Here is a 17879-nt window from a genome sequence, read left to right as displayed (position 1 = left end):
CCCAGTACCATCCCACCATCCCACTTTCAGTGTATTCTGTGTGTGTGTGTGTGTGTGTGTGTGTGTGTGTGTGTGTGTGTGTGTGTGTGTGTGTGTGTGTGTGTGTGTGTGTGTGTGTGTGTGTGTGTGTGTGTGTGTGTGTGTGAGTGTATTCTGTGTGTGTGAGTGTGTGTGTGTGTGTGTGTGTGTGTGTGTGTGTGTGTGTGTGTATTCTGTGTGTGTGTGTGTGTGTGTGTGTGTGAGTGTATTCTGTGTGTGTGTGTGTGTGTGTGTGTGTGTGTGTGTGTGTGTGTGTGTGTGTGTGTGTGTGTGTGTGTGTGTGCGTGCGTGCGTGCGTGCGTGCGTGCGTGCGTGCGTGCGTGCGTGCGTGCGTGCGTGCGTGCGTGCGTGCGTGCGTGCGTGCGTGCGTTTGTGTGTGCGTGCGCCGAGTAGGGGGGGAACGACAACGACATATTTTGTTTTCCAATTATATTCAACGACGGCATCATTCACAGAATGGACGCGGTTAATTTAACAGGGCTGCCTCGTCCCTTAAGCTATAGCTTTCAACACGCACACAACTCAGTGTAGACTCTATATTTTAAACATAACTGCATATCATGTCTTACACATGGGGGGGGGTGCTGGACGTCTATACGTAGATGGGAACATGCACAATCCATCCAACATGTCAAAATAATAATAATAACCCTACAATTTATTTTTAAAACAAAATAAATTTAATTGACAGGGCTGAGCAGAAAATAGAAAAACAAAAGGGATGAACACAGATAATAATAGAAACCTGACAGACTACACTGCTAACCTTAATAATAATAATAGATTGTTTTTTTTAAAGCGTTTACTTCTTATTTTTATTCATTTTTAATACACTGCTAATGCTAAGGCTACACTGCTAACGCTAAGACTACAATGCTCACGCTAAGACTACACTGCTAACGCTACATTGCTAACGCTAAGACTACACTGCTAACGCTAAGACTACACTGGTAACTGTAAGACCACACTGCTAACACTAAGATCACACTGCTAACGCTAAGACCACACGCCTAAAGTTAAGGCTACACTGCTAACGCTAAGACTACACTGCTAATGCTAAGACTATACTGCTAACGCTAAGACTACACTGCTAACGCTACATTGCTAACGCTAAGACTACACTGCTAACGCTAAGACTACACTGCTAACGATAAGACTACACTGGTAACGCTAAGACTACACTGCTTACACTATGACCACACTGCTAACGCTAAGGCTACACTGGTAACGCTAAGGCTACACTGCTAACGCTAAGACCACACTGCTAACACTAAGGCTACACTGCTAACACTAAGTCTACACTGGTAACGCTAAGGCTACACTGCTAACGCTAAGACCACACTGCTAACGCTACATTGCTAACGCTAAGACTACACTGCTAACGCTAAGACTACACTGCTCACGCTAAGACTACACTGCTAATGCTACATTGCTAACGCTAAGACTACACTGCTAACGCTAAGACTACACTGGTAACTGTAAGACCACACTGTTAACGCTAAGGCTACACTGCTAATGCTAAGACTACTCTGCTAATGCTAAGACTATACTGCTAACGCTAAGACTACACTGCTAATGTAAGATCACACTGCTAACACTAAGACGACACTCCTAAATTGAAGGCTACACTGCTAACGCTAAGACTACACTGCTAACGCTAAGACTACACTGCTAATGCTAAGACTACACTGCTAACGCTAAGACCACACTCCTAACGTTAAGGCTACACTGCTAAAGCTAAGACTACACTGCTAACGCTCAGACTACACTGCTAAAGCTAAGACTACACTGCTAACGCTAAGACTACACTGCTAACGCTAAGACTACACTGCTACTGAATATTCTCCTCCTCTATATTCTCCTATTGGACATTTAGAAACCTGCTGATAAACCTTCGCATTCTGTGTGCAAATCTTTTAACACTGCTTTGTTCTTAACGTGTAATCTTTTGTTTAATTATATTTTATTTTGCTCGTATACATTTTTCATCTCTCTGTGCTGTGTTCTGTGGTCTCTGGTATGGTCTGTGGTCTGTGGTCTCTGGTCTGTGGTCTGTGGTCTGTGCTGCAGTCTGTGGTCTGTGGTCTGTGGTCTGTGGTCTGTGCTGCAGTCTGCGGTCTATGGTCTGTGGTCTGGTCTGTGGTCTGTGGTCTGTGGTCTGTGGTCTGTGCTGTGGTCTGCGGTCTGTGGTCTGTGGTCTGTGCTGTGGTCTGTGGTCTGGTCTGTGGTCTGTGGTCTGTGGTCTGGTCTGTGGTCTGTGGTCTGTGGTCTGTGCTGTGGTCTGCGGTCTGTGGTTTGTGGTCTGGTCTGTGGTCTGTGCTGTGGTCTGCGGTCTGTGGTCTGTGGTCTGGTCTGTGGTCTGTGGTCTGTGGTCTGTGGTCTGTGGTCTGTGCTGTGGTCTGGTCTGGGGTCTGTGGTCTGTGGTCTGTGCTGTGGTCTGGTCTGGGGTCTGTGGTCTGTGCTGCAGATGATTCCTCCTAGGAGGAGTCCCAGGTTGAGTGAGAGGAGCTCCGGTGTAAATATTTAGTGCGTGGTCTCAGCAGCAGTCGATTCCCCGGCAGACCGGAGCTCCGAGGTGAGCTGCTTGCTCCACACCTTGGCCGTGTAGGAACACGCTGTCGACGGAGCGCTGACAATGAGCCGCGCTCGGGGTGAATTATTTATCTGTGTATAAGATATTTCAGCTAAACGCCGCCCGAGCAGCGCGGCTGGGCTCCTCCGCCGCCTTCCTGCACGGCAACAGGATTTATGGCCACAGAGAGGCGGGGCCTCCATCACTCATAACGCCGCACTCCTGCACGTCAGCTGCGCGGAAAAAAGAATAAGGATCTAAAATCAATTTAGAAAACCTTGTGTACGTGTGACAGAGATTGATCTGAATAAAAGATAATTACATTTCCATATTGCTCTGCAATATTTTTTAATCTTAATAAAATCATTCTTGTTTCAATCCTACGGGAGCGCATGAGAATATAATAAAGTATATTTAACCTGGTAATCGATAACGGGAGAGGGGCTGGTTGTCATGGCTCCTAGGGTTTTGTGCTGCTGTAAGCATTCCTTCACATCGTACTCTGAGTGGAATATTGTAGTATTTGGTTCTCTACTCATCCCTCACACCCAACCCCCTCCCGGGCATCCAACCCCCGTTCTCTGGATGTAAATATATTCAGCGTGTCCGTGTGCATGTGGTACATGGGGGGAAGGTCATGAAAGGCCAACAGCGTGATGTCTTCATTACGTAACACGTGTTAAAACATGTCACATGTCCTGGAGGACGATTCCGCTCCAATCCTCCGTTGTGTTCCATCACCACATCATCACGTCTGCATATGTGGAAGATCATCTTTTTGAATGGAAGACTAGGAAGGAGGTGCGCCACTACTCACTTCCTGTTGTGCGGTCAGAGCTGCAGCCAATCACAGAGTGCAGAGGATAGGTTTGGGGAACGAGAATCTGGTCTGATTCTGTTTGACACCAAATCAGACGAAACCGGTCCAAACCAGAGACTTCTAGTAAATAAGGCCACGGTTTAAAACCTTACTGGTCCGGTCTGCCTCAACTGGTTAGCAAGGCATTGGCACGGTCAGCGTAGGGATCTGATTCCGTGTCTAGCTCATCGGTAGTGCAAGGCCTCAACACCGCCCGGGTTAGGGGTTTGAGGCCTACCTACTGCCCAGCCATGCTCAGGATGCATTGACTCCCAGGACCGTCAGGATAAGAACTACGTCCGCTGTCTCACTACCCCTCTCCCCCCTCCTCCACCCTGCTAACCCTCTCCCCCTCTCCCCTCTCCCCTCTCCCCCTCTCCCCCTCTCCAGGATCACCACCACGGCCGCCTGTATGATGGACCTGCGGCGCTACCCGCTGGACGAGCAGAACTGCACCCTGGAGATCGAGAGCTGTGAGTGCCAAACAAAAGACACCTACAAGTCTCTGTTGTGGTCCCGCCCGCACCTCTGAGGGCCCACTCCCCCCTCCTGGCCCCCTGGCCCCCCTCCTGGGCCCCTGGCCCCCCTCCCTGGGGCCCACTCCCCCCTCCTGGGCCCACTCCCCCCTCCTGGGCCCCTGGCCCCCCTCCCTGGGGCCCACTCCCCCCTCCTGGGCCCCTGGCCCCCCTCCTGGGCCCCTGGCCCACCTCCTGGCCCCCTGGCCCCCCTCCTGGGCCCCTGGCCCCCCTCCCTGGGGCCCCTGGCCCCCCTCCCTCGGCCCCTGGCCCCCCTCCTGGGCCCCTGGCCCCCCTCCCTGGGGCCCCTGGCCCCCCTCCTGGGCCCCTGGCCCCCCTCCTGGCCCCCTGGCCCCCCTCCTGGGCCCCTGGCCCCCCTCCTGGGCCCCTGCCCCCCCCATCTCCACTCCATGCATCCAGCTCAGATATAGATATGCATCTAAACAATGTTTGTGTGTAATAAAATAGATATGATTCAATATTTTGATATAATATTTTCCCAATGTGCACTGTGGTTAAAACAGGACATAAGCGTAGAAGATGCAGCGGTGCAATGAATTCAACGTAAGGATTCCCGTTGAGGTACAGAAGCCCTTCTGAGGCGTCTGAAGCCCCCTGGTGTGAGGCTGATGATCAGTCCAGTGTGTGAAGTGTGTCCATACACACCCATGTTAACAAGAGGCCGCCCAATGACAAATGGAGATGGAATCGAACGCCCGGGCTAATGTGTATTGATTACGCTTTCAATTTAATCGGACGCAGAGTCAAACTTGATTTGTGGCTTTTTCAGGGGGGGTCAAATAGTCATTTAATTTGTGGCGCACTAATGAGCGACATCATGATAGTGAGCCCATCAGCGCTGGATTCATCTGATCGATAACGGTGGTGAGTCCGCTAGAACGGGCTCCCAAACAGCTGCTGCTCAATACATCAAATGGAACTTCTTCTTTCTTTTATTTTTCACAAAAAAAAAAAAAAAAAAAAGGACTTGGCTCCATGGTTACCAACGAAGCGTTGGCATGGAAACCACCGAGCATGCTTTGCTGGTCTGCGAGTCAGCGGCGGCCGCATGACAAGGCAGAGAGCGTCTCTGACGAACCCCTCGCCCCGTTGTGTAACCACCCTTCAGTGGCGCCAATCACACAGATGTAAATCCATACAAATAATTAAAGGGGAAAAAAGCTTGTGATTCGTCAACAGAAAAGCGGAGAGGTAAACACGGTTTGAATGAAAACCGTTTGGGCTGCGAGAAAAACGGCACGCATCCATCATGCTGCGTCAATTGTTGAAAAGCTTCATAAAATAAATGGTGTTTGATTCCCTTATTGGCATCGCTACTTTGCTGACTACGTGGATGTGCAGTATATATGATACAGCGAATTAAAAGACTTTACTGCACTCATGGGTTTTTACTTCTGCTGAGGGAATGCATATTTCAGTATTACAATAGTACTCATGAATCAATTTAATTACAGACCATCTGGATCTGTCTATTAAACATGCAGGGTCTTTCTGGACGGCGGCAGAGGGAGCTGGTACCTGGCCGGCCTTCTCTGATCATGTTATGGTTCAGAGTTTGAACAAGCGCATTACCGTATGAAATATAATACGAAGGGGAGCGTTACAGGAGCTTTCCTCTGCAGCAAACGTCTTAAAGAAACACCAGAGGTGGTTCTGAGGGGCACCCGGCACACAGCACCCCGGATTCTATTGGCTTAGATCAATGATAAAAAAAGTGCACAGGCAAATGAGTATGCTGGCATAATCCATGTGATAAGCGGGCAAGACTGTTTAGAATTCAGGGGGCAGTGCACTCTGATCCCAACCCTAATCACAAAGCGTTTTATAAAACATGTACAAACAGAACGCAGATGTACAGGGGCCCTCATCTGGTCCCTGGAGACGTACCCCCCCCCCCCCCCCCCCCACCCCCTGCCTGCGCCTGCTGACAGGTCAACCCCCCGTGGTTACGGAGGTGCAGAAGCGTCGGGCGCCAGCTCTCCGTTTATACGTGCTTTGAGCGGGCGACTGTAGGTTAGTGGGAGGATCTGCTGCTGCTAACGCCCCCCCAGAGACCGCCCGCCTCTTTAATGACTGGGAGAGGCCACGTCCGAGGGCATGGCGTCCGAGGGCATGGCGTCCGAGGCGCCGAGGGCGGGGCGTGCCGCGGAGAGCCCAGCCCGTAGACAACGACCTGCCCCAAAGAGCGCCCCCGCTGCCCCGCGGACACTCCTGTTAAGCTCCTCTCTGGGGCTCAATGTACAAACCGGTTCATACCTTCAGCTTAACGGGATCGTTTGCTGATTATTTTTGTTGTTGTTGTTCTTTTTCCTAAATTTAAAAAAGAACTGCATTCGATAAATATTCCTTCCAGCAACTGACGCCACACGTCACTTCAGTCTGGTGACACGATTATATTGTGAAATTTAACTGCGGTACTTAAAGGCTCTTTCCCACAACCCTAACAGTCAGCTTAAATGTGTTAAACCTGCGAACTGTCCCTTTGATAATGGGCAAAAATCAAGTTAACTCCGATATTTCAAAGTGGTGTCTGCCATAAGCGAGCACCATAAGTCATTTTTATGTATTGTGGTCGCTAAGGAGCATGGGAAATATCTCAATCCTCTCACCTCTTCCCCGTGTTCCCGGCGACAAACCCTTTTATCAGCCAGCAGCCTCCTGCCCATCTCCTCCCTCTCTTCCTCCCTCTCCTCCTCCCTCTCCTCTTCCTCCCCCTCCCCCTCCCCCTCTCCCTCCTCCTCCTCCTCCTCCTCCTCCTCCTCTCCCTCCTCCTCCTCCTCCTCCCCCTCCTCCTCCTCCCCCTCCCCCTCCCCCCCCTCCTCTTCCTCCTCCTCCTCCTCCCTCTCCTCTTCCTCCCCCTCCCCCTCCCCCTCTCCCTCCTCCTCCTCCTCCTCCTCTCCCTCCTCCCCCTCCTCCTCCCCCTCCTCCTCCTCCCCCTCCTCCTCCCCCTCCTCCTCCTCTCCCTCCTCCCCCTCCTCCTCCCCCTCCCCCTCCCCCTCTCCCTCCTCCTCCTCCTCCTCCTCCTCCTCTCCCTCCTCCCCCTCCTCCTCCCCCTCCTCCTCCTCCCCCTCCTCCTCTCCCTCCTCCCCCTCCTCCTCCTCCTCCTCCTCCTCCTCCTCCTCCTCCTCTCCCTCCTCCCCCTCCTCCCCCTCCTCCTCCTCCTCCTCATTCGTTTTACTGATGTCAAGCTAGCGACTTCATGTCAAGGTTACGATCGTCCTCCCACCACTATCCAGCCCCTCACTTCCCTCCAATCGTTCCCCTCAGGTTTCCGTTCATTTCATATCCCTGAGAGCTATTGCAAGGTCCCACGCCCACCCCCCCCACGCCTTCACCTATCAGGGCGCTCCCTGCCTCCGCCAGAGCATCATTAGTACTGGCCTTTAATTGTGTTTGTATGCTGATGAATCCCCCGTTGTACATGAGGACTACGACACACTGCCATGTGCCGCCTGCTCTGGGGAGATAAACGCCCGGACAGAACCCGTCTCCCACCACCTCACCAGCAGCGAATCAGACGCTCCGACACGCTATTCTTAGCCCTCTGTCCTTTGTCGTTTTATAATTTCATGGTCGGGACATCGTCACCTCTTCCCAACAGTTTTCCGCTAATCGCTGGCGCTGTGTTCAGCGTGAGACTGAATTCCCGGCACCAACACATTAACACGCAACACCCTGCCAGCTTTCTGTTTGCCCTCTGACCTCCTCTCACCCCCCCCCCCACACCCAGCGTTGGCAGCCAGTAAAGTTAGAGGATGACTACCGCAATGGTTCGTTTTTTTTGGACTCACTTATTGAAAATGCAGTGTTTGGAGAGCAGATCTGGTGCCAGCGTCCTGGTGAGAGCGAGAACGCACAGCCATGCAACACTTTGCTTTATTCTCGCCGCACAGACAATCTGTCTTCCTTTGCCGCTTTAACAACAGAATCCTCCTGTTTTCCTCTCACAAAGTCCTCCACACACCCCATACTTCTCGGTGGGAGCGTCTGTCTGACACAGCTACAACATGTCCTCGGCCAGATGGTCGGATCCAACAACAACCCTCCGCTTGGGGAGGCATGCATGACTGCAGCGGTGGTTATTGTAGACTGACTCTGGTGCTCTCTGCTTCCCCCCGGCCAGACGGCTACACCACGGACGACATCGTGTTCTTCTGGCAGGGCGGAGACAGCGCAGTGACCGGCGTGGACAAGCTGGAGCTGCCCCAGTTCTCCATCGTGGCGCTGCGGCTGGTGTCCAGGGAGGTGCGCTTCACCACAGGTACGACCGACGGGGTCCCCGCCGAGGTCCGTCTGTCCCTCGATCTCCGGGACAGGGGGGCCGGGACCTGGGGCGGGTCCGCATATAAATCTATGCCCCCCGCGAGTGCCGCTCCTGCTCCTATCTGACTAAAAGATTAAAGTGTTCCCCCCTGATTTAATTCTGCGCTACTACTACCCGCCTGCCCTCCGATCGGCTAGTGTAATCTAGTGATTTGGGGGATGCCCCAGAACCTCCAACCCCAAAGGTTCTGGGTTTGATCCCCAATGTATGCAACATAACCTTGAGCAAGATGAGCTAACCCCGAGCTGTTCAGCCTGCAGGGACGTGCATCTTCCTCACTGTGAGTCTCTACGGGAGAAGGGGTCCGCTACACGACTCGGTGGTGAATAAAGAGCAAAGCTAACTTTAAATGATCACTTGAATTGAACAGATCCCCCGCCCTATAACGGACGCAGTTTCTACAGGTTTGCCAAACCTTTGCTGCTGTATCTCCTTGAAATGACAAAGAAGAAGAACATCCCAAATCAATGGATGCAGCAGCTGATATTGCGCTTTGCGTCTCGCTGGGCTGTGTCGGGTCCCTGCGCCGCGCTGTAACTAAACACGTTTTAACCGCCCTTTTGGTGATGTTTAGAGGACAGATTGAGCGGTGGTAAGCGTCCGCTCTCTGTGCCGGTCCTCTGGGCCGCGAGCTGCCTGCACAGATAAGGGGTTGCAGAAAAATTTGCCGTGTTTGCGACTTTCTGCCATGTTTGATTGGAATTGAACCCGTCCCTGGAAAGAACTCCCTCGCTGTGGGGAAATGAAGTGCTCCGTCTGAACAAATGGAGCGATGGCGGCCGCGCCCATCGTCAGAGGACGGACTGTAGGAGGCATTGACTCTCTGTTTGAGGAGAGGGGCAGGGTAGTGTAGTGATAGCTTAGTGATAGCTTAGTGATAGCGTAGTGATAGCTTAGTGATAGCGTAATGATAGCTTAGTGATAGCGTAGTGATAGCCTAGTGTTAGCGTAGTGCTAGCGTAGTGATAACTTAGTGATGGCGTAATGATAGTGTAGTGATAGCCTAGTGATAGCCTAGTGATAGCCTAGTGATAGCCTAGTGATAGCGTAGTGATAGCCGAGTGATAGCATAGTGATAGCGTAGTGATAGCCTAGCGGGGACTAACTGCCTAGTACCTCGCCAAACATGACTGGCACTATCCACAGTCCAGATGAGCAAGATGTCCTTAACCAGACCTGTTTTATCACAGTTACTGTCCAACCCCTACCTGCTATATCCTGGGTACTGTCTAACCCCTACCTACAGTATCCTGGTTACTGTCTAACCCCTACCTGCTGTATCCTGGGTACTGTCTAACCCCTACCTACAGTATTCTGGTTACTGTCTAACCCCTACCTGCTGTATCCTGGGTACTGTCTAACCCCTACCTACAGTATCCTGGTTACTGTCTAACCCCTACCTGCTGTATCGTGGTTACTGTCTAACCCCTACAGTATCGTGGTTACTGTCTAACCCCTACCTGCTGTATCGTGGTTACTGTCTAACCCCTACAGTATCGTGGTTACTGTCTAACCCCTACAGTATCCTGGGTACGGTCTAACCCCTACAGTATCGTGGTTACTGTCTAACCCCTACAGTATCGTGGTTACTGTCTAACCCCTACAGTATCGTGGTTATTGTCTAACCCCTACCTGCTGTATCCTAGGTACTGTCTAACACCAGTATCGTGGTTACTGTCTAACCCCTACAGTATCCTGGGTACTGTCTAACACCAGTATCCTGGGTACTGTCTAACCCCTACAGTATCCTGGGTACTGTCTAACCCCTACAGTATCGTGGTATCTGTCTAACCCCTACAGTATCGTGGGTACTGTCTAACCCCTACAGTATCCTGGGTACTTTCTAACACCAGTATCCTGGGTACTGTCTAACCCCTACAGTATCGTGGTATCTGTGTAACCCCTACAGTATCCTGGGTACTGTCTAACCCCTACAGTATCGTGGGTACTGTCTAACCCCTACAGTATCGTGGATACTGTCTAACCCCTAGCCGCTGTATCCTGGTTTCTGTGCTCCTCCATGCTCCTAAATGTACTGTATCGATAAACAATTCACTGTAAGTTGCTTTGGAGGAAATGGGCTGATGAAAAACAAAAACTACATTTAGTAACGATGTATTTCTGATAGCGATGGCTGCTGCCAACCTCCTGTCGTCGTTGAGTTGGCTGGTAGGACCGTGACGTGCTGGTAGCTCCTCTAACTCTGATAGAACGTTTGGATTTTACTCAGCCTTACTCTGAATGAAGCTTAGGACCTCGCTGTGGATAATGACTCAATGTTAACGCAATGTCCTCCTCTTCCTCTTCTCCCCCTCCTCCTCCTCCTGAAGGCTCCTACCCCCGCCTGTCGCTCAGCTTCAGGATCAAGAGGAACATCGGATACTTCATCCTGCAGACGTACATGCCCTCCATCCTGATCACCATCCTGTCCTGGGTCTCCTTCTGGATCAACTACGACGCTTCGGCCGCCCGCGTGGCCTTGGGTAAGACCCGCCTCCCGGGGTTCAGGTAGACCGGGGGGATCTCTGATAGACCAGGAGGGCCTCCAGGTAGACCGGGAGGACCTCAAATAGACCAGGAGTGCCTCCAGGTAGACCGGGAGGACCTCAGATAGACCAGGAGGACCTCCAGGTAGACCGGGGGGGACCTCAGATAGACCAGGAGGACCTCCAAGGACCAGGTTCCATCTGGACCTCCAGATGGAACCCCAACACTCAGTTCTGAAGAGGCTCTAAGATGGCGACTGGGAGACATGTCATGTCTCCTGAAGACATGTCATGTCTTCTGAATCGATCTTCAGTTTTTTGGAACCTCTCAGATGTTTTGTCTTATTCCATCATTTTGCATCGGTTTATTTTTGTTTTCGCATCGGTACCACTCTTTCTTCCTCCTTCCTTCTCGCTCCCCATAGTTTACTTCCACTTTCACTCACAAATATTTTTGTGATAGATAAGAGTGGTCGATTATTATTATCGCCTATTGCCGCCGTACGACTTATGCAAGAGTCGTGATTATTTTTTTTCAAAATGTATTTAATTTAAGTCGTGTAAATTCATAGGAATTGCCTAGCACTGTCTGGTGATGAGATGATTGCGGTACAGAGCTGGAAGGCGTCACCTCACAGACACAATGATTGCTCTAGCTGAAATCACAAACAGCACCTTGTCTGAACTTAGTCTCTGGCTACTCAAAACGAATCAAGTCAAATTAGATTCTTATTCCACGAAACGCTATCTCCAAAAACGTTCGTAGAACTCCCACCGTTCCTGGAAGAGGAACAGTGGTGAATGCTCGTTTTCTTTACTAGAATTGAAGGTACTTGTTTGTGGTATCATTTGAGAAAACCCGAACCGTCAATACTCATCACTGCTAATTGTTCCTGCTAATGATAATTCCATAGCTCGCATTAATCCAGTTACTCAAAACAACTGAAAATGACCGAAAAATGCATTTCTAGTGCCAGCATTGACCAGAACCCTCTCTGATCCGCCCTGAACTGGTTCTGAGATGGTCTGTGTGCGTGGCGTTCTCCTCCGAAGGCGTAACCACGGTGCTCACCATGACGACCATCAACACCCACCTGCGGGAGACGCTCCCCAAGATCCCGTACGTGAAGGCCATCGACGTCTACCTCATGGGCTGCTTCGTCTTCGTGTTCCTGGCGCTGTTGGAGTACGCCTTCGTCAACTACGTCTTCTTCGGTCGCGGGCCGCAGCAGCAGAAGAAGATCAACGAGAGAATCAACAAGGTCAACAACGAGCGCCCGCGATACGAGGAGAAGAGACTACGAGAACAGGTCTGCCTCCTCCTCCTCCTCCTCCTCCTCCTCCTCCTCCTCCTCCTCCTCCTCCTCCCTCCTTCTCCCTCCTCCTCCTCCTCCTCCTCCTCCTCCTCCTCCTCCCTTTCCTTCTCTTTTCTGTTATGGATAACAGGTCTGCCTCCCTCCCTCCTCCTCCCTCCCTCCTCCTCCCTCCCTTTCTCCCGCTCCCTCCCCTTCCCTCCCTCCCTCCCCCCTCCTCCTCCCTCCCTCTCTCTCCCTCCTCCTTCCTCTCCCTCCCTCCCTCCCTCCCTCCCTCCCTCTCTCTCACTCCCTTCCTCCCTCCCTCCCTCCCTCTCTCTCTCTCACTCCGTCCCTCCCTCCCTCCCTCCCTCCCTCCCTCCCTCCCTCCCTCCCTCTCTCTCCCTCGCTCTCTCTCCCTCGCTCTCTCTCCCTCCCTCCCTCCATCCCTCCCTACCTCCCTCTCCCTCCCTCCCCCTCCCTACCTCCTTACCTACCTCCTTCCCTCCCTCCCTCCCTACCTCCCTCTCTCACTCCCTCCTTCCCTCCCTACCTCCCTCCCTCCCTCCCTCCCTCTCTCTCACTCCCACTCCCTCCCTCCCTCCCTCCCTCCCTCCCTCCCTCTCTCACTCCCACTCCCTCCCTCCCTCCCCCTGTCCTGGATACTCACCTTTGCTTCGCTTGTGATTATTTTATTTTTAAAGAGTAACAAAACAACTTTTCATTGACTTATTTACTTTCGTGTTTCGTTTTTGTTTTTCTACATAACTTTTAAAGATAAAAATTGTTCAATGATGCCACCGCAGCTTCAGCGAGTGTCCTGAAACGGCCTCGTAAGGAGCCCTGAACGAAGCCCCTTGTGTTGAGTGGTTCGTTTCCTCAAAGACGACTAATGCTTCTCCAGAGTTGTACCTGTTTTTAAATGACTTGTCTTTTGCACTTTGTGACCTTATATCGAAAACATGCTTTACTGTGTCAGTACTTTATAGGTGTTTTAATGTTCTCTTCATCTTTTCTTTCACATTGCAAGGACTCCATTTCTGCGCCGTATCAAACCAACACCTTCAGGTCATTTACACAGCGGAGAAATCTCTATCTCGAGGAGCAAAGAAAAGTCGGGGTACATGATTTAGAAATCATATCACAGCTGTAGGACACTGCTGTCCGAGCCCTCCAGATGAGGGCTACTCACCTAGTCCAGACTTTAAAGGACCCGCCGTTGGCTGATCAAACCATCTGTCTCTCCTGGAATCATTGCAACATCCACAACCCATAGAAATTGTTAAAATTGCTTTTTGGTACCGATCCTGAAGAAGAGCATCGAAGAGTTTTTCTCAGACGAATGTTGACAACAGCAGCAGCCCTTCAGTCCATGTAGAAACTCATCATCGGGCCGAGAACTTGTGTGGTGATCAAAGTCCTATATGACAAAGTTCTGAATGCTGTTGTGTATATTCGTTGCGAGGGTGAAATTGTCACGAATGCTTTTCTGTTCGTTGCGAGGGTGAACTCTGTTGAATGCTGTTGTGTTCATTGCGAGGGTGAACGCGTGCTGAATGCTGTTGTGTGTGTTGCGAGGGTGAACGCGTGCTGAATGCCGTTGTGTGTTGCGAGGGTGAACGCGTGCTGAATGCTGTTGTGTGTGTTGCGAGGGTGAACGCGTGCTGAATGCTGTTGTGTTCGTTGCGAGGGTGAACGCGTGCTGAATGCTGTTGTGTGTGTTGCGAGGGTGAACGCGTGCTGAATGCCGTTGTGTGTGTTGCGAGTGTGAACGCGTGCTGAATGCTGTTGTGTTCGTTGCGAGGGTGAACGCGTGCTGAATGCTGTTGTGTGTTGCGAGGGTGAACGCGTGCTGAATGCTGTTGTGTGTGTTGCGAGGGTGAACGCGTGCTGAATGCTGTTGTGTGTTGCGAGGGTGAACGCGTGCTGAATGCTGTTGTGTGTTGCGAGGGTGAACGCGTGCTGAATGCTGTTGTGTTCGTTGCGAGGGTGAACACGTGCTGAATGCTGTTGTGTTCGTTGCGAGGGTGAACGCGTGCTGAATGCTCTTGTGTTCGTTGCGAGGGTGAACGCGTGCTGAATGCTGTTGTGTGTTGCGAGGGTGAACGCGTGCTGAATGCTGTTGTGTGTGTTGCGAGGGTGAACGCGTGCTGAATGCTGTTGTGTGTTGCGAGGGTGAACGTGTGCTGAATGCTGTTGTGTGTTGCGAGGGTGAACGCGTGCTGAATGCTGTTGTGTGTTGCGAGGGTGAACGCGTGCTGAATGCTGTTGTGTGTTGCGAGGGTGAACGCGTACTGAATGCTGTTGTGTGTGTTGCGAGGGTGAACGCGTGCTGAATGCTCTTGTGTTCGTTGCGAGGGTGAACGCGTGCTGAATGCTGTTGTGTGTTGCGAGGGTGAACACGTGCTGAATGCTGTTGTGTTCGTTGCGAGGGTGAACGCGTGCTGAATGCTGTTGTGTTCGTTGCGAGGGTGAACGCGTGCTGAATGCTGTTGTGTGTTGCGAGGGTGAACGCCTGCTGAATGCTGTTGTGTTCGTTGCGAGGGTGAACGCGTGCTGAATGCTGTTGTGTGTGTTGCGAGGGTGAACGCGTGCTGAATGCTGTTGTTTGTTGCGAGGGTGAACGCGTGCTGAATGCTGTTGTGTGTGTTGCGAGGGTGAACGTCTGCTGAACGCTGCTCGCCACAACAAAGCAATTTTGACAAATGCTACGGGTAGCGGATGCTTCATGAAGCCAGGAGACGGTTGCCGTGGTTTCATCACTCAGACCGGTGCGGTTCTTTAATGAATCACTTGTGTACCGCTAACATGTGAACGTAGATAACAGCTATGTGTGTCTCTAACGCATGATGGACAGGACCGCCATGTCATCCCTGCATGCTGCTTTAGCTAGGAGCTAGGGGGAGGGGCTTGTTGGAGGGGGGGTGGGGGTGGGGGGTGGGGGTGCATGGCCTGTGTAGTTAACTTGGTAGATACAGAACTCATCTGGAGACTTAGGGGGTGGGGAGGAGGGCTAGGGGGGATTTATGGGCCACACCTGACTCACTTTGACTCTCTCTCTTTCTCTCTCTTTCTTTCTATCGCTATCTGGTCTGCTTCTCTCCCTTCTCTACCCGTCCTCATTCTCTCCCTCCCCCCCTCTCTCTTATCTCCCCTCTCTCCTCTCTCCTCCCTCTCTCCCCTCCCCCCTCTCTCTCTCCCTTCTTCCCCCTCTCCTCTCCTCTCCCTATCCCTCTTCTCTCCCCCTCTCCCCTCTCCTCTTCCTCCCCCATCTCCCTCTCCCCCTCTCTCCCCCCCTCTCCTCTCCCCCCTCTCCCCTCTCCTCTCCCCTCTCCTCTACCCTCTCCCCCCCTCTCCCCCTCTCTCCCCCCCTCTCCTCTCCCCTCTCCCACCTCTCCTCTCTCCTCTCCCCTCTCCCCCTCTCCCCCTCTCCTCTCCCCTCTCCCCCCTCTCCCCATCTCCCCCCCCTCTCCTCTCCCCTCTCCCCCTCTCCTCTCCCCTCTCCTCTTCCTCCCCCCTCTCCCCCTCCCTCTCTCCCTCCCTCTCCTCTCCCCTCTCCCCCCTCTCCCCCAGGTGGACGCCTACGGTAACATCCTGCTCACCACGCTGGAGATGAACAACGAGGTGATGCCGTCGGACGGCGGCGGCGGCAGCGTCAGCGACTCGCTCAACTCGGTCATGTCCTTCGACAGCTCCAGCGTCCAGTTCAGGAAGCCCATGACGCAGCGCGACGGCTTCGGCCACCACTCGCTGGACCGCGGCGCCATGCGAAGCCGCGCCAACTGCCGGCTGCGGCGGCGCTCGTCCAAGCTCAAGCTGAAGATCCCCAACCTGGCGGACGTCAGCACCATCGACAAGTGGTCGCGCGTCATCTTCCCCATCACCTTCGGCTTCTTCAACCTCATCTACTGGCTGTACTACGTGAACTGAGGCGCACCCCCATAGGAATAATGGGCCATATTTTGAGAGCTCGTTGATTTGGCTTTGATACAGTTCCCCCCTGCTGAATATGTATACACATATACAAGTTGAACATATGTATATGCATATTTCTATATATTATATTTATATATACACACATGTGAATTCGAAGGACCTTTCTGCTGTACAAAGTGTTCATCGGATGACGTGAATGTTTCTGAAGAATCGCGCCGGAAGAGTTACAACACTTGGGAGTTTTTCTTTTCCTTCTGTTTTACCGTTTTTTCCCGCTCCGGCAAAAGGCCGGGTCGACCTCGGACCGCCGGTGTGGCCGTCGGAGCTTAAGACTGCATGATATTTTTGCTAAAAAACAAACAAAACAACAGGAAGTGGAACTCTGCGGGGCGAGAGTGCGGAGAAGACGCCGATCAGCTTTTTATTGATCCTCTCCTGGGCCGTCATCAGACCGCCGTCTGACCAGTGGCCGCGCTGCTCGGCCGTGACGTCATTGCGACATGCACGTGTGCCCCCCCACACACACACACATTCACACACACACACACACACACACACACACACACACACACACACACACACACACACACACACACACACACACACACACACACACACACACAAAGACACACACACACACACACACACACACACACACACACACACACACACACAGACATGCATCGCCCATGGACATCATGCACGGGACTGGCTATTGGTTATGCCTCGTTTAGAGGAAGTGATGTCGCTCTCTTTGTCGGACATCGACGGTCTGTGTTAGAAAAAAAAACGTTTTTATTTAATTTTCTTCGAGCCCCTGAATTTGTGTCAAACTTCTATCCGTTATGTCTGTTACCACATTTTTTTATTTGTTTTGAGGAGGTTGAGGAGGTGTGTGTGTGTGTTTGTGTGTGTGTGTGCGTGTGTGTGGATATTTTCCGTTACGGTAAAAAAAAAAAAAGAGAAATGAGATGCGGATCATTGTAGATATGATTTCGTTTTCTGAGAGATACTGTGATATTTGGGGTTTGTTTTAGCGTTAGGGCATTATCCGTGAACGGTTTGCATCGCTCTTTTTGATTGTTTGAGGAGAAAATAGGAAACGAGGATCAAGGATATTTTGTACATTTTGAAGTTTTAGTCTCATGACCCTGTTTCTAACAGTTGACCTGTACGCGTTTATATTTAGTTTATTACGACCGCTTCACTCGCTCTCTAGATGACATCACATCCTGCTCTCTGACATCACATCCTCCTCCGTGTTTGACACAGAGACTTGGGAGCTCTGGTGAGAGACACACTTTGTGTTTGTTGGTTTTTCTCCACGGCATGTTTGGAGGCGTGGAGTGTTTCCGAGGGAAGCGTTCTGGCTGAGCGGGCGCGGGCCGGGGAAATGAGGTCGAGGAGAGAGACCCAAACTATTTACTACACACATCCACACAAACACACAAAGGATTCACGGCTCGAGCACCATAGTGATTTAGACACATATTAGTATTACATGAACTAAAGTATGCAGTCATGATGGATATCCAGGATTTAAAATATTTACCAAAAAGCCTCTAACTCCTGCAGTATACGATATTATTTTTCAGTTTTATCCTGGCAAGTTTCCATTGGTCAAGTTCATTCATAAATGGATCCGCCTTCTCAAGGCTAAACTCCTCAGCCGTTCACGGCCTGTTACCGGGCAGGAATCAGACGTATCCTGAAGTGTGTTACACATCCGGCTCTGAATGCTCCGCTGTGCTCCTCAAACCGTTGGTTTCCCGGCGCCGTGCAGACGGCGTATTGAGGCTGAAGTCGCTCTAAGATGTTGAGGGGCAGCTGCAGTC

At 51.7% G+C, this 17879-nt stretch overlaps 1 protein-coding gene across 2 annotated transcripts in view; it reads left to right on the top strand.

The window, feature by feature from the left end:
• gabrb4 (gamma-aminobutyric acid type A receptor subunit beta4) overlaps window positions 1-16608 on the top strand; it is a 45228-nt gene extending 28620 nt beyond the window's left edge. Inside the window, exons 5-10 of one of the 2 annotated variants that reach the window (XM_030361266.1) lie at window positions 3861-3943; window positions 8130-8267; window positions 10661-10813; window positions 11870-12126; window positions 13139-13228; window positions 15682-16608. In XM_030361266.1, the coding sequence (XP_030217126.1) occupies window positions 3861-3943; window positions 8130-8267; window positions 10661-10813; window positions 11870-12126; window positions 13139-13228; window positions 15682-16038 (1078 nt within the window). In that variant the 3' untranslated portion in view covers window positions 16039-16608. The remainder of the gene's footprint in view (window positions 1-3860; window positions 3944-8129; window positions 8268-10660; window positions 10814-11869; window positions 12127-13138; window positions 13229-15681) is intronic. The other variant, XM_030361267.1, reaches the window with a different exon arrangement.
• Window positions 16609-17879: the final 1271 nt, after the last annotated feature.

Source organism: Gadus morhua, chromosome 7 (genome assembly GCF_902167405.1).
Source record: "Gadus morhua chromosome 7, gadMor3.0, whole genome shotgun sequence".
Classification (NCBI taxonomy): domain Eukaryota; kingdom Metazoa; phylum Chordata; class Actinopteri; order Gadiformes; family Gadidae; genus Gadus; species Gadus morhua.
This window is presented reverse-complemented; position numbering and strand designations above follow the sequence as displayed.